This window comes from Monodon monoceros, unplaced genomic scaffold, assembly GCF_005190385.1.
Source record: "Monodon monoceros isolate NGI ecotype Baffin Bay Population unplaced genomic scaffold, NGI_Narwhal_1 Super_Scaffold_20, whole genome shotgun sequence".
Lineage (NCBI taxonomy): Eukaryota > Metazoa > Chordata > Mammalia > Artiodactyla > Monodontidae > Monodon > Monodon monoceros.
The window spans coordinates 51306575-51319063 of record NW_021703777.1 but is presented as its reverse complement, the minus strand read 5'-3'; the positions used below and the strand labels follow the sequence as shown (position 1 = coordinate 51319063).

Below are 12489 nucleotides of genomic sequence, written 5' to 3'. Positions count from 1 at the left end.
TTAATACCCTAGTAAAAATTTCAGATATATTTACTCTTTCAGACACCTTACCAAGCACAATTACTATAGTGGTAGTGATGTATTTGATAGTAACCTAAGGCCTGAAGGAATTTACGTGTCTTCTAAATGACTTAGTTCACAAGTAGGGCCTGACTTGGCCCCGGTCCATATGACCAACCCACAAACATATTTTGGCATAATGGCATTCCATTTTTTAAATGCCTTAGAATACCAAATTAAATTACTATGATTTGACTTTCTCCTCAGATGCGCACCATCATTTTGCAATGCTCCAAATCCTGTCACAAACATCTCATCACCAGGGTGGAATTCACGGGATGCATCAGGGAGACAAATTCTGTGTACTGCATTTGTGTAGGGAACAGGGCTAGAAAGCTCTGCAACTGAAATATCATAGTCATGTGATGGATATTTGTATTTTTCATGCACAATTATCCTCCGGAGGCCTTGTTTCATTTTTGGAGGCTCTATTTTTACTCCAAAGGAAGCAGTCCATCTGGCTGGGTCCTTATACCTGAGGAGAAAGTATGAGGAACAAATCCTACTTTACCATTTTTACCAATATAACTATTTATATTAAATAATTTAGTGTAAAAGTATCAATGTAAGTTTTCTTTTTAAAATGATGGTTTATATGCATAGATACAAACTCTTTCCAATCTAAGGCTCAGGTGTCAGATCAGGTGGAAATTCCACCTTGGCATGTTTCTTAGGATATGCACGCCACTCAGCATGCTGAGTCACCCACTCCAGATCCTAGGACCTTTTGACATTTCTGGGCATCAGTTGACTCCAGGGGACATATGGAAAGCATATCCTGTACAGAATGAGAGAACTGAATGTATTCTATGTGCACCATGTTGCCTATCCACACATTTCTCTGAAAATCAAAAATGTTATACAATAATTTAACAAAGCATTACTTATCCTGTATACTGTAGGCATTTTGCACTGGGTTGGAAGATTGAATTGAAATTCATTGAAATATAACTAGTCGACCTATTCAGTTGTATAATTTGCTACTACCAAATTTCTTCATATTTAATTTTTTCTTACAACATGGAATTTCCCTATCAGGGTCAAACCTACAATCCACCTAGCCCCCATCTCTGATAGATGACTCTCAAATTCCTGCTTCCTTTGATAAATTATTGTGTAGTTGTCAATGGATAATTTATCTACATGTACTTTGGTACCATTTCCATTTCTAAACTATAAAACCTCTTACTAAGGTTTATGAATTTCCCACTCTCATATGTATATGATCTTTAATTTGTATTAAACTCATCTCTCATGAGGTATTTCCTTCCTGCCAAGCTGCAGTGCACTTTGCTTACCCTTAGTCATTCTCAAGGTTTAGGACTTACGTTCTAAAGCAGTGAGCAGCACTCACAAGCCATGTGTCATTAATCAAAGTTGCTCCACAGCGATGGATCCCATCCCATTGCAGACTAGCTTGCCATGGCCATTCACCCTCTTGTACCTCTGTCCCACCAACAATCCTGAGACTCTGTCTTGTAGTTTTGTTCCTTCGTGTCCCGCAGCCTGCAAAAGACATGATGTGTTAGTTAGCAGTTGTTTTTTAAGTATCAAATTGTGTTACTGCGTCTCAAATTTCTTATACTTTGTGCTCCAACAGTATCAAATATTTTCTCTTGCGCTTACCTTTGCTTAAACTATAGTGTTCCATTTATTTAACTCCTTTTCATCTTGTAAGATTTAAATCAGTCATGACCTTCTCTAGGATGCCTTCCCTAATAATTCCCTTGCCTCCAGACTGGATTACTTATGACTTTCTTGATGCTTACATCAAAATAATAATAACAATAATAATACTCTGTGTATATATATCTCTCTATATAATAGATTAATATATATTAGTTTATATTATTGTATGTATATATGTCTAATATTAGTATGAGGGATATTGTTTATAACAGGATGTCTCAATCTTGGCACTATTGACACTGTTAGATGGATAATTCCTTGTGTGGGCAGCCGTCTCATGCATAATAGAATGTTTAAAGGATCCCTGGCCTATATACACTAGTACCAGTAGCATCCCCCCACTACAATCATGATAACCAAAATGCCACAATAGGACAGAGTCACTTGGGGGCCAAATTGCCCCTGTTTGAGAACTATTATTTTAGAACTCTGTTTATGCATTAGTCTCATATATCTAGTCTCATTTGAGTATGAGCTGCCTTAAGCAAGGAGTAAATCTTATCCATTTTATATCCCTGTTGACTAGCACACCACTAGCACATAGCAAGTTCCCACTAAATATTGGTGACAAAAATATATGCCATTTAGGTAATGGGATTATCCTTTGGTTTTTATGTTTAGTTAAGTTTGTGAATTAACCAACATTCTGAGCTAGTGAATAACACACTTCCTTTCATCTTTTAACATAAATGTATTGTGTACTAATTCTGTTAAATATCAAATGTATTCTCTAAATCATGGTAGGGTACTCTGCTATAGGGGAAAGGAAATACTAAGCCTTGAGTCAGTATTTTTTTAAAATATGGGTGAAGATATTATCTGGGCCTTCAATAATTTCATCAGTCTATACTCCAACCCCATAATTGTCTGTAATTTTTACAATAGGGATTAATAACATCAAGATTTTATTTAGTGTAGAGTAACACTAAATTTCTGCCTCTAGCTGACAAATAGCAACATACAGATTACTTTTATATAATCTTTAGAAAATGTTCATGAGAGTATATTGTAGATATCTGCAATCAGAACATTGAGAAGTATTTTTGCCTTTTCTTTAACAACTGTACTACTCTCTTCCACTACACATCTGCCACAAGCCCCATACACCCATTCCAAAGTCCTCCCAGTTTTTATCCTTTTGCAATAAAATGTGCCTCAGAAATAAGATAAAATATCATAAGCTGTGCACAGATCAAACTTTGTTCTGACCCTATAATACCAACAAAGTAAGCCTAAATAATCCAGAGTTAAATTTTTCATTCAGGTAATGCAATTTTAATAAATATATTAAACTTACAATTGTTTAGAAAGTTGTCTGTTTCTGTCTTGTTGATTTCTGAAACACACAGAAATGGTGAATAGAACAGGGTCTGCACATCAGAATTTCATAATGCCTCTGAGTACTTCAAATACTAAAGGTTGCTCAATTCCATTATTGGATAATATCTCTATGTTGTTAAAAAAAAGCAACACAGTTAGTTTATCATAGATAGAAAACGTTCATTGTCTTGGGGAGAAGGGAGATTTGAACAGCGTTTCTTAAACTTTAGTGTGGCTAAAAGTCACCTAGAGAGCATCTTTATACTGTAAATTCCTGTTCCTCTTCCCAGTGATTCTGACTCAGTAGCTTTGTGCTGAAACCCAGGAATCTGAATTTTATAGCCAAAAATAAGATGCAGGTAGTTCAGCCTTTTGCGTGGGACATACTATTCTAAACCAGAGTATTGATTCCCCAGATGCGATAGTATTTTTATTGCCCATTATTTCAGATGTTTTTTTTTTACCAAACTCATAGGCATAGTTCCATCTGTATAACATATTCCAGTGGCCATAAATTTGTCCTTATTCCCATTTAAAAGCAAATGTTATCCTTTTCCAGGTCTTCTTTCTGCTGAAGTTTTAGCAAGACAGTTTGCCCTCAAATTGTCATTCAACTCTAGCCAGTGGCTCCTTAGTTTGTTGACTTGTCAACAATCAGGCCCTAATGCTATCCAAACACTAAACCAACCGACAGATACATAAAACTTTAAGAACTCAAATTTCCTGACTCAGTAGATTTCCAATGGCCCAACCTATTTTCTTAGAACCTGGTAAGATGGGAGTTCTAAATGCAAAAAATTTTAAAGTTAATTTTTATTTTAGTATTTAATAGTCTTGATTTACCAAAAAAAAAAAATCTGTATTCTTGAGAGGCTTCTTTCTGACTTTCTCTGTTCTGGCTATATTTGGGGGAAATGACAAAAATGAGGAAGAAGTGACCATTTATTCTCAGTAAATAAAACACCACCACTAGTCTCCCTATTTCAATAACCTGTTCTTTATTTCAAGCTTTTCCTAGAGAAAATTCTGGCTTTGCATTTTTTTTAATTGGAGTATATTTTCTTTACAATGTTGTATTAGTTTCTGCTGTACAGTGACATGAATCAGCTATATGTATACATATATCCCCTCCCTCTTAGACCTCCCTCACACCCCACTCACCCCACATCCCACCCATCTAGGTCATCACAGAGCACCGAGCTTTCTGTGCTTTATAGCATGTTCCTACTAGCTATTTTACACATGGTAGTGTACATATGTCAATCCTAATCTCTCAGTTTGTCCCACCCTCCCCTTCCCTACCTGTGTCTACATATCTGTTCTGTACATCTATGTTTCTATTCCTGCCCTGCATATAGGTTCATCTGTACCATTTTTCTAGATTCCACATATATACGTTAATATACAATACTTGTTTTTATCTTTCTAGCTTACTTCACTCTGTATGAAAGACTCTAGGTCCATCCACATCTCTACAAATGACCCAATTTCATTCCTTTTTATGGCTGAGAAATATTCCATCGTACGTATGTACCATATCTTCTTTACCCATTCATCTGTCATTGGACATTTATGTTGTTTCCATGTCCTGCCTATTGTAAATAGTGCTGCAATGAACATTGGGGTGCATGTGTCTTTTTGCATTATGGCTTTCTCAGGGTATATGCCCAGTAGTGGGATAGCTGGGTCATATGGTAGTTCTATTTTTAGTTTTTTAAGGAACCTTCTTACTGTTCTCCATAGTGGCTGTATCAATTTACATTCCCACCAACAGTGCAAGAGGGTTCCCTTTTCTCCACACCCTCTCCAGCATTTGTTCTTTGTAGAGTTTTTGATGATGGCCATTCTGACTGGTGTGAGGTGATACCTCACTGTAGTTTTGATTTGCATTTCTGTAAGGATTAGTGATATTGAGAATCCTTTCATGTGTTTGTTGGCAATCTGTATGTCTTCTTTGGAGAAATGTCTATTTAGGTCTTCTGCCCATTTTTGGATTGGGTTGTTTGTTTTTTTTGATTTGAGCTCCATGAGCTGTTTGTATATTTGGGAGATTAATCCTTTGTCTGTTGCTTCATTTGCAAATATTTTCTCCCATTCTGAGGGTTGTCTTTTTATCTTGTTTATGGTTTCCTTTGCTGTGCAAAAGCTTTGAAGTTTCATTAGGTCCCATTTGTTTATTTTTGTTTTTATTTCCATTACTCAAGGAGGTGGTTCAAAAAAGATCTTGCTGTGGTTTATGTGAAAGAGTGTTTTTCCTATGTTTTCCTCCAAGAGTTTTAGAGTCTCCAGTCTTACATTTAGGTCTTTAATCCATTTTGGGTTTATTTTTGTGTATGGTGTTAAGGAGTGTTCTAATTTCATTCTTTTACATGTAGCTGTCCAGTTTTCCCAACACCACTTATTGAAGAGGCTGTCTTTTCTCCATTGTATGTTCTTGCTTCCTTCATCATAAATTAGATAACTATATGTGCATGGGTCTCTCTCTGGGCTTTCTATCCTGTACCATTGATCTAGATTTCTGTTTTTGTGCCAGTACCATCCTGTCTTGATTACTATAGCTTTGTAGTATAGTTTGAAGTCAGGGAGCCTGATACCTCCAGCTCAGTTTTTCTTTCTCAAGATTGCTTTGGGGTCTTTTGTGCTTCCATACAAATTGTAAAACTTTTTCTTCTAATTCTGTGAAGAATGCCTTTGGTAATTTGATATGGATTGCACTGAATCTGTAGATTGCTTTGGGTAGTATAGGTATTTTCACAATATTGATTCTTCCAATCCAAGAACATGGTATATTTCTCCATCTGTTTATGTTATCTTTGTTTTCTTTCATCATTGTTTTATAGTTTTCTGAGTACAGACAGGTCTTTTGCCTCCTTAGGTAGGTTTATTTCTAGGTATTTTATTCTTTTTGTTGCAATAGTAAATGAGATTGTTTCTTTAATTTTTCTTTATTATCTTTTGTGGTTCGTGTATAGGAATGCAAGAGATTTCTGTGCATTAATTTTGTGTCCTGCAGCCTTACCAAATTCATCAATTAGTTCTAGTAGTTTTCTGGTGGCATCTTTAGGATTTTCTATGTATAGTATCATGACGTGCAAACAGTGACAGTTTTACTTCTTCTTTTCTGATTTGGATTCCTTTTATTTCTTTTTCTTCTCTGATTGCCATGGCTAGGGCTTCCAAGACTATGTTGAATAATAATGGCAAGAATGGACACCCTTGTCTTCTTCCTGATCTTAGAGGAAATGCTCTCAGTTTTTCACCACTGAGAATATTTGCTGTGGGTTTGTCATATATGGCCTTTATTATGTTGAGGTAGGTTTCTTCTTTGCCCATTCTGGAGAGTTTTTATCATAAATGTGCATTGAATTTTGTCAAAAGCTTTTTCTGCATCTATTGAGATGACTATATGGTTTTTATTCTTCAATTTGTTAATATGGTGTATCACATTGATTGATTTGTGTATCATGAAGAATCCTTGCATCCCTGGGCTAAATCCCACTTGATCATGGTGTATGATCCTTTTAATGTGTTGTTGGATTCTGTTTGCTAGTATTTTGTTGAGGATTTTTACATCTATATTCATCAGTGATATTGGTCTGTAATTTTCTTTTTCTGTAGTATCTTTGTCTGGTTTTGGTATCAGGGTGATGGTGGCCTCATAGAATGAGGCCTCCCTCTACAATTCCTCCTCTACAGTTGTAGTTCCTCCCTCTACAATTTTTTGGAAGAGTTTGAGAAGGATGGTGTTATCTCTTCTCTAAATATTTGATAGAATTCGACTGTAAAGCCATCTGGTCCTAGGCTTTTGTTTGTTGGAAGATTTTTAATCACAGTTTCAATTTCATTACTTGTGATAGGTCGTTTATATTTTCTAATTCTTCCTGGTTCAGTCTTGGAAAATTGTACCTTTCTAAGAATTTGTCCACCTCTTTGAGGTTGTCCATTTTATTGGCATATAGTTGCTTGTAGTAGTCTCTTATGATCCTTCGTATTTCTGTGGTGTCAGTTGTAATTTCTCCTTTTTCGTTTCTAATTTTATTGATTTGAGTCCTCTCCTTTTTTTTCTTGATGAGTCTGGCTAAAGGTTTATCAATTTTGTTTATCTTCTCAAAGAACCAGCTTTTAATTTTATTGATCTTTGCTATTGTTTTATTCATTTCTATTTCATTTATTTCTGCTCTGATCTTTATGATTACTTTCCTTCTACTGTTTGGGTTTTCTTTGTTCTTCTTTCTCTAGTTGCTTTAGGTGTAAGATTAGATTGTTTGTTTGAGATTTTTCTTGTTTCTTGACGTAGCACTGTATTGCTATAAACTTTCCTCTTGCTACATCCCACAGGTTTGGGTCATTGTGTTTTCATTGTCATTTGTTTGTAGGTATTTTTTTATTTCCTCTTTGATTTCTTCAGTGATCTCTTGATTATTTAGTGACATATTTTTTAGCCTCTATGTGTTTGTTTTTTTACAGTTTCTTTTCCAGTAATTGATTTCTAATCTCATAGCATTTTGGTTGGAAAAGGTGCTTGATACAATTTCAATTTTCTTAAATTTTCCACTGCTTGATTTGTGACCCAAGATGTGATCTATCCTGGAGAATGTTCTATACGCACTTCAGAAGAAAGAGTATTCTGCCACTTTTGGGTGGAATGTCCTATAAATATCAATTAAATCTATCTGGTCTATTGTATTATTTAACAAGACCCATATATATTCTGTCTACAAGAGAACCATTTCAGACCTAGGGACACATACAGACTGAAAGTGAGGGGATGAAAAAAGATATTCCATGCAAATGGAAATCAAAAGAAAGCTGGAGTAACAATACTCACATCAGATAAAATAGACTTTAAAATAAAGACTGTTACAAGAGATAAAGAAGGACACTACATAATGATCAAGGGATCAATCCAAGAAGAAGATATAACAGTTATAAATATTTATGCATCCAACATAGGGGCACCTCAATACATAAGGCAAATGCTAACAACAATAAAAGGGGAAACTGACAGTAACACAATAATAGTAGGGGACTTTAACACCCCACTTACACTATGGACAGATCATCCAAACAGAAAATAAATATGGAAACACAAGCTTTAAATGGCTTTGCATGTTGATACTGTTAAAAAAGGAAATAAGGAGACTCAAAATGGAGTGACTTGTTGTAAGTCCTACATCAGCAAACCACCTAATACCTAGCCTAATTGCAGTTTCAGCATGTCTCAGGAATGTGACCTTTAATCAGTCAATCTGGAATTACCTGGTTGGCACCAGTGAAGTAATCTGTCTGATAGACCCCACCTACTCCCAAATGAAGTTGCCCTTTCATGACACAGTCCACTCTGTTAGAAAGCTTCCTTGTCTCACCTCCTTCTGGCTATAAAAATCTTCCATTTTGTACAGCTCCTCAGAGCTCCTATCTATCTGCTAAGGCAGAATGCTGCACAATTTGTGAATCATTAAATAAAGACAATTAGATCTTTAAATTTATTTAGTTGAATTTCTTTTTTTTTTTATACAATACTACTAACAGGGCTGACTTCATGGGTGTGTGACTTGTGTATCTGCACTGAGTTCTGCTCTCAGCATGACATCTCACATGGTTTAATGTTCACTGTCTTGAAATTCATAATAATTTTATCTCATAACATGTTTGGAAGTGAATTTTGACAGGATAATAGAGATGGCATGGGCAGAGGAGATATACACAATAGGTGTGCCCATGGATTCTTGCTACCCCATTTGTATATATCATGCACAACATCCTAAGAACTAAGAATTCCAGTGGACCCACAATATTTAGCAAACTCAAAGTGAGTATAAGCGTGTGATGTCTACCACTGTGTAAGCAGAGGGCCGTGACAGTCTCAGGAGGCTGTTTTCTGTTTGAACCAGAACTTGCTTAGAACACAAAAGAAGGCAATGGCATTCTAATAAACATGAATGACTAAGGGACCCTCTCATATCCTTTCTTGCTCCTGTTATTTCTTTGTATTAGCCAACAGCTTCAGCTGAAAATAATGACATAGAAGGATCTTTTGGTTCTTCCTCACATAAGCTGAAGGTAGAGAGCATTGGTAAAATGTGCCTGTATCAAGAAGGGAAATAAAAAATGTTGAGCTAGACTTCTGTAGTGTTTCCATTGCATGGAACCAAAGTACATGCATGGATGAGCTATGAAATACAGTTGTATAATTTTCATGATTCCAAATAAAAGTTAAATGCTTTTATATTTACATTTGAAATTGACATTTCACAATATAAAGGTGAACAGCAAAACTCATGCTAGTAATTTAAAGTTTGGATTTTTTCACTTAGAAATCATTAATTAACAAGTAAAAATGCCATGATAAGTTGAGAGAGACCATGAAAGAAAGCAAAGTCTTATATCTTAGTACCTTTAACAGCATTGTTTAATTGCTTTTCAAAGAGTCCTACACTTTCACTTTGCACTGGGCCCGACAAATTACATAGCTGGCCCTGACAAGTGAGCCTCCTTTTCTAAGCAAGTAGAGGGGCTGACCACCAGGTTAGGCCTCTAGTTACATCTGTCAGCTTTTATATCAGCACTTGTAGTCATTCTTTCTACTTGTCCCCTATTCTGTAGTTTCTAGTGCTGCCATATCCAATATTCTATTCACTAGCCACATGCGCCTAGTGAGCTCTTGAAATGTGACTGAAATGCGCTGTAAATATAAAATATACAATAGATTTCAAAGACTTATTACAAAAAAAAATCTCACGAGTAATATTTACGTGGGCTATTTGTCAATATAAATTACATTGTGAATACAATGTAAATTACATTAGCATTTCAACCAGTAGTCAGTTATTGGACTACTTGTTGAAATAGTACTACTTTGGATATATTGGGTTAAATATATAAATTATTTAAATACATTTCACATGTTTACTCTTACTTTTTTAATGTGGCTTCTAGAAAGTTTAAGATCATACATGTGGCTGGCACAATATTTCCACAGACTAGCATTGTTCTATAGCACATGACTTAGCTTTAACCAGTCTTTTATTTTCCCTAAGGATCTCCTATTTTTATACTTTCTAGTAATGAGGACCTATCACTGTTTATCTTGTCCCCCTGCCCTGACAAAAACAAAAACCTCAGATTTTTCAAATTAGTTGTAAAATATACCAAAAATAATTTATACCAGAAACTAAATTATAAACTTTTCATCAGTAAAGGGCCTAAGTAAAGAAGCTGATGACATTTGAAAGCAAATATGTGGATGGCATGAACCTTTCCATCCATCATACTCAGAACATAAAAAGTAAGCAACAAGAAAAAGAAGAGGAATAAACGCACAAAGCCACTTTCTCCATTTATCATTGGATTCTATAGCTAAAGTGTAAGCCCCAACATAGAAAAAGAACACAGGCTCAGGGGTTAATGACAGACTTGCATGGGTGGTGTAAGTTTAAGGTAGTATTAAAAAATTTTAAACTTCATTAGAACCAATTTAGTCCGAAAGAAATATTCTGTTGGTGGCAAGATCCCTACAAAGACATCCAAAAACGTTTTAAAAAAATCAGTGCCCAAGGCCAAACTTAACATGGAGCTATTCTATGTAAGAGAATTGAACTACATAATAGGAAATAAACTTACTTTTAATTTCAACAAATTCAGAATTGAATTTAGGGGGTCCTACAGCATCTTGCAGCTTTTTATGTAGAACATGTTGAATAATTTTATTTATGGTTTCTGGATCCTCAGAAGAGGGAAATCTAAAAATCAGCAGCATATGAGCCAATACTCCATGTTCCTCTTGACTATGGACCAAAAAGGAAAAAAAAAAAAAGAGAAAGATGGTTTTTAAAGATAAAGTTCCAAATAAGATTTATGGTAATATCAAATCTATTTTTTTCTTTATCATTCATTTGAAGCACAAACACAAACACAAAACAAATCCATAAATGCAATTTTAAAAGTTTTAATTTGTTTTCTTCTATACTCCTATTGTTTGTCATATATAGAACTCCCATCTCAGCCTCTCTGATAAGCAACTAGTATGCTCATGATCTCCCTTACCACCATAGGATCTAGTTAAATACTTGGGTTATTAATATAAAAAACAATTCTCTTGTCAACCATTCAAAATTATCAAATAAAATGTATGGTAAATATGAAATCAACTCTGGCTTTGGCTTTCAGGCTTAATTTCCAGTGGCTTAAGTAAATCCAGTGATTTCTCCTAAGCAGCCTTCAGGCTATCCTAAACAACTCCCAATCCTAAGGACATTAGAAAGCTTGAGCAAGTTGTTTTGACTTCACGTGATTATATTTCCAAGATAGAGTGTTCACTAGCTTTAGCATTATTTGAATGAATTACTACTTTGGAATCATCCTTTATTTATTTATTTTTTTTTGGAATCATCCTTGACTACACTTTCTCATTCTCTGTCAGTTACTCTACCCTTTCTTTTCAAATGCAATCAGTTCCCTTTTAGTCTGGGTGCAATAAGCTGCCTCAGTGCTGGGCCCTGGGATGGGTGAGCCTAAGTGCATGGGCCCATCTCCCAGATGGCTACAGTTTTGTGGTTCTCAGAACTCAAGCACTGTTTATTTTCAAAGTTAGCTGTTTTGGAGGCTCATCTCTCAGGTGCACATCCTAAAAGTTGAGGTGCCTGATATGGGGTTCGAACCCTTCAGTCACCAGGGAGAATCTCTGGGTTTTGAGTTTTCTTCTGGTGTGGGTTGCTCTGCTGGGGTGGAGTTTATGACAAAATTGTGTCCCATTGTCTCCAGCCTGCTTCAATGTGGTTTTCTTCTCATTTGCCCAATGTGTAGTATTTACTCAGCCAACTTTTTTTTTTTTAAGGGAAAATTGTTTCTTATGTAGCTGCAGACTCAGTGTGTCCATAGGAGAAGGTGAGTTCAGTTCTTCCTACTTCACCATCTTGAACCAGAACGCCAAACAATTTTACTCCTCACTGTATACTGCATCAACTCCTATGCTCCCAAACTGTAAGTGTGAATATAAATTAGAATCTCACTTTTGGAAGGCAGTTTATCTGTTATAAATTTGACTATCCATCTTCTTTGATGCAGCATTTCTGCTTTTAGAAGTTTAATTTTCAAATACACTCTTTTGTGTGCAAGGAGATACGTACACATATGTTGTCATAACCTTATTTTTAAATCAGAAAAATATGTAACAACCCAAGTGTTCATCAAAAGGGCATTGGCTAAATCAATCTTGACATATACTTGTAGTGAAATACTATATAGCCAGCTAAAGAATGAAATAGATCTATATGCAGTCATTGGGAAAATGTTAAATATAAGTTGTTAACAAAACATATCATTTCTGGGTGTGAAATTATTGGAGAGGGGGCTTTCGCTTTCTATTTTTTGTAATACTGTGTTATTTGAATTTTATAAAATTTTCTATTGTTTTCGTAA

At 35.3% G+C, this 12489-nt stretch overlaps 1 protein-coding gene across 1 annotated transcript in view; it reads right to left on the bottom strand.

Annotated features, from left to right (window-relative positions):
• TMPRSS11E (transmembrane serine protease 11E) overlaps positions 1 to 12489 on the bottom strand; it is a 33056-nt gene that overhangs the window by 6688 nt on the left and 13879 nt on the right. Inside the window, exons 5-8 of the mRNA XM_029235904.1 lie at positions 10693 to 10856; positions 3047 to 3085; positions 1389 to 1566; positions 276 to 535 (exon numbers count right to left, since the gene is read on the bottom strand). Coding sequence (XP_029091737.1) covers positions 276 to 535; positions 1389 to 1566; positions 3047 to 3085; positions 10693 to 10856 — 641 coding nt within the window. The remainder of the gene's footprint in view (positions 1 to 275; positions 536 to 1388; positions 1567 to 3046; positions 3086 to 10692; positions 10857 to 12489) is intronic.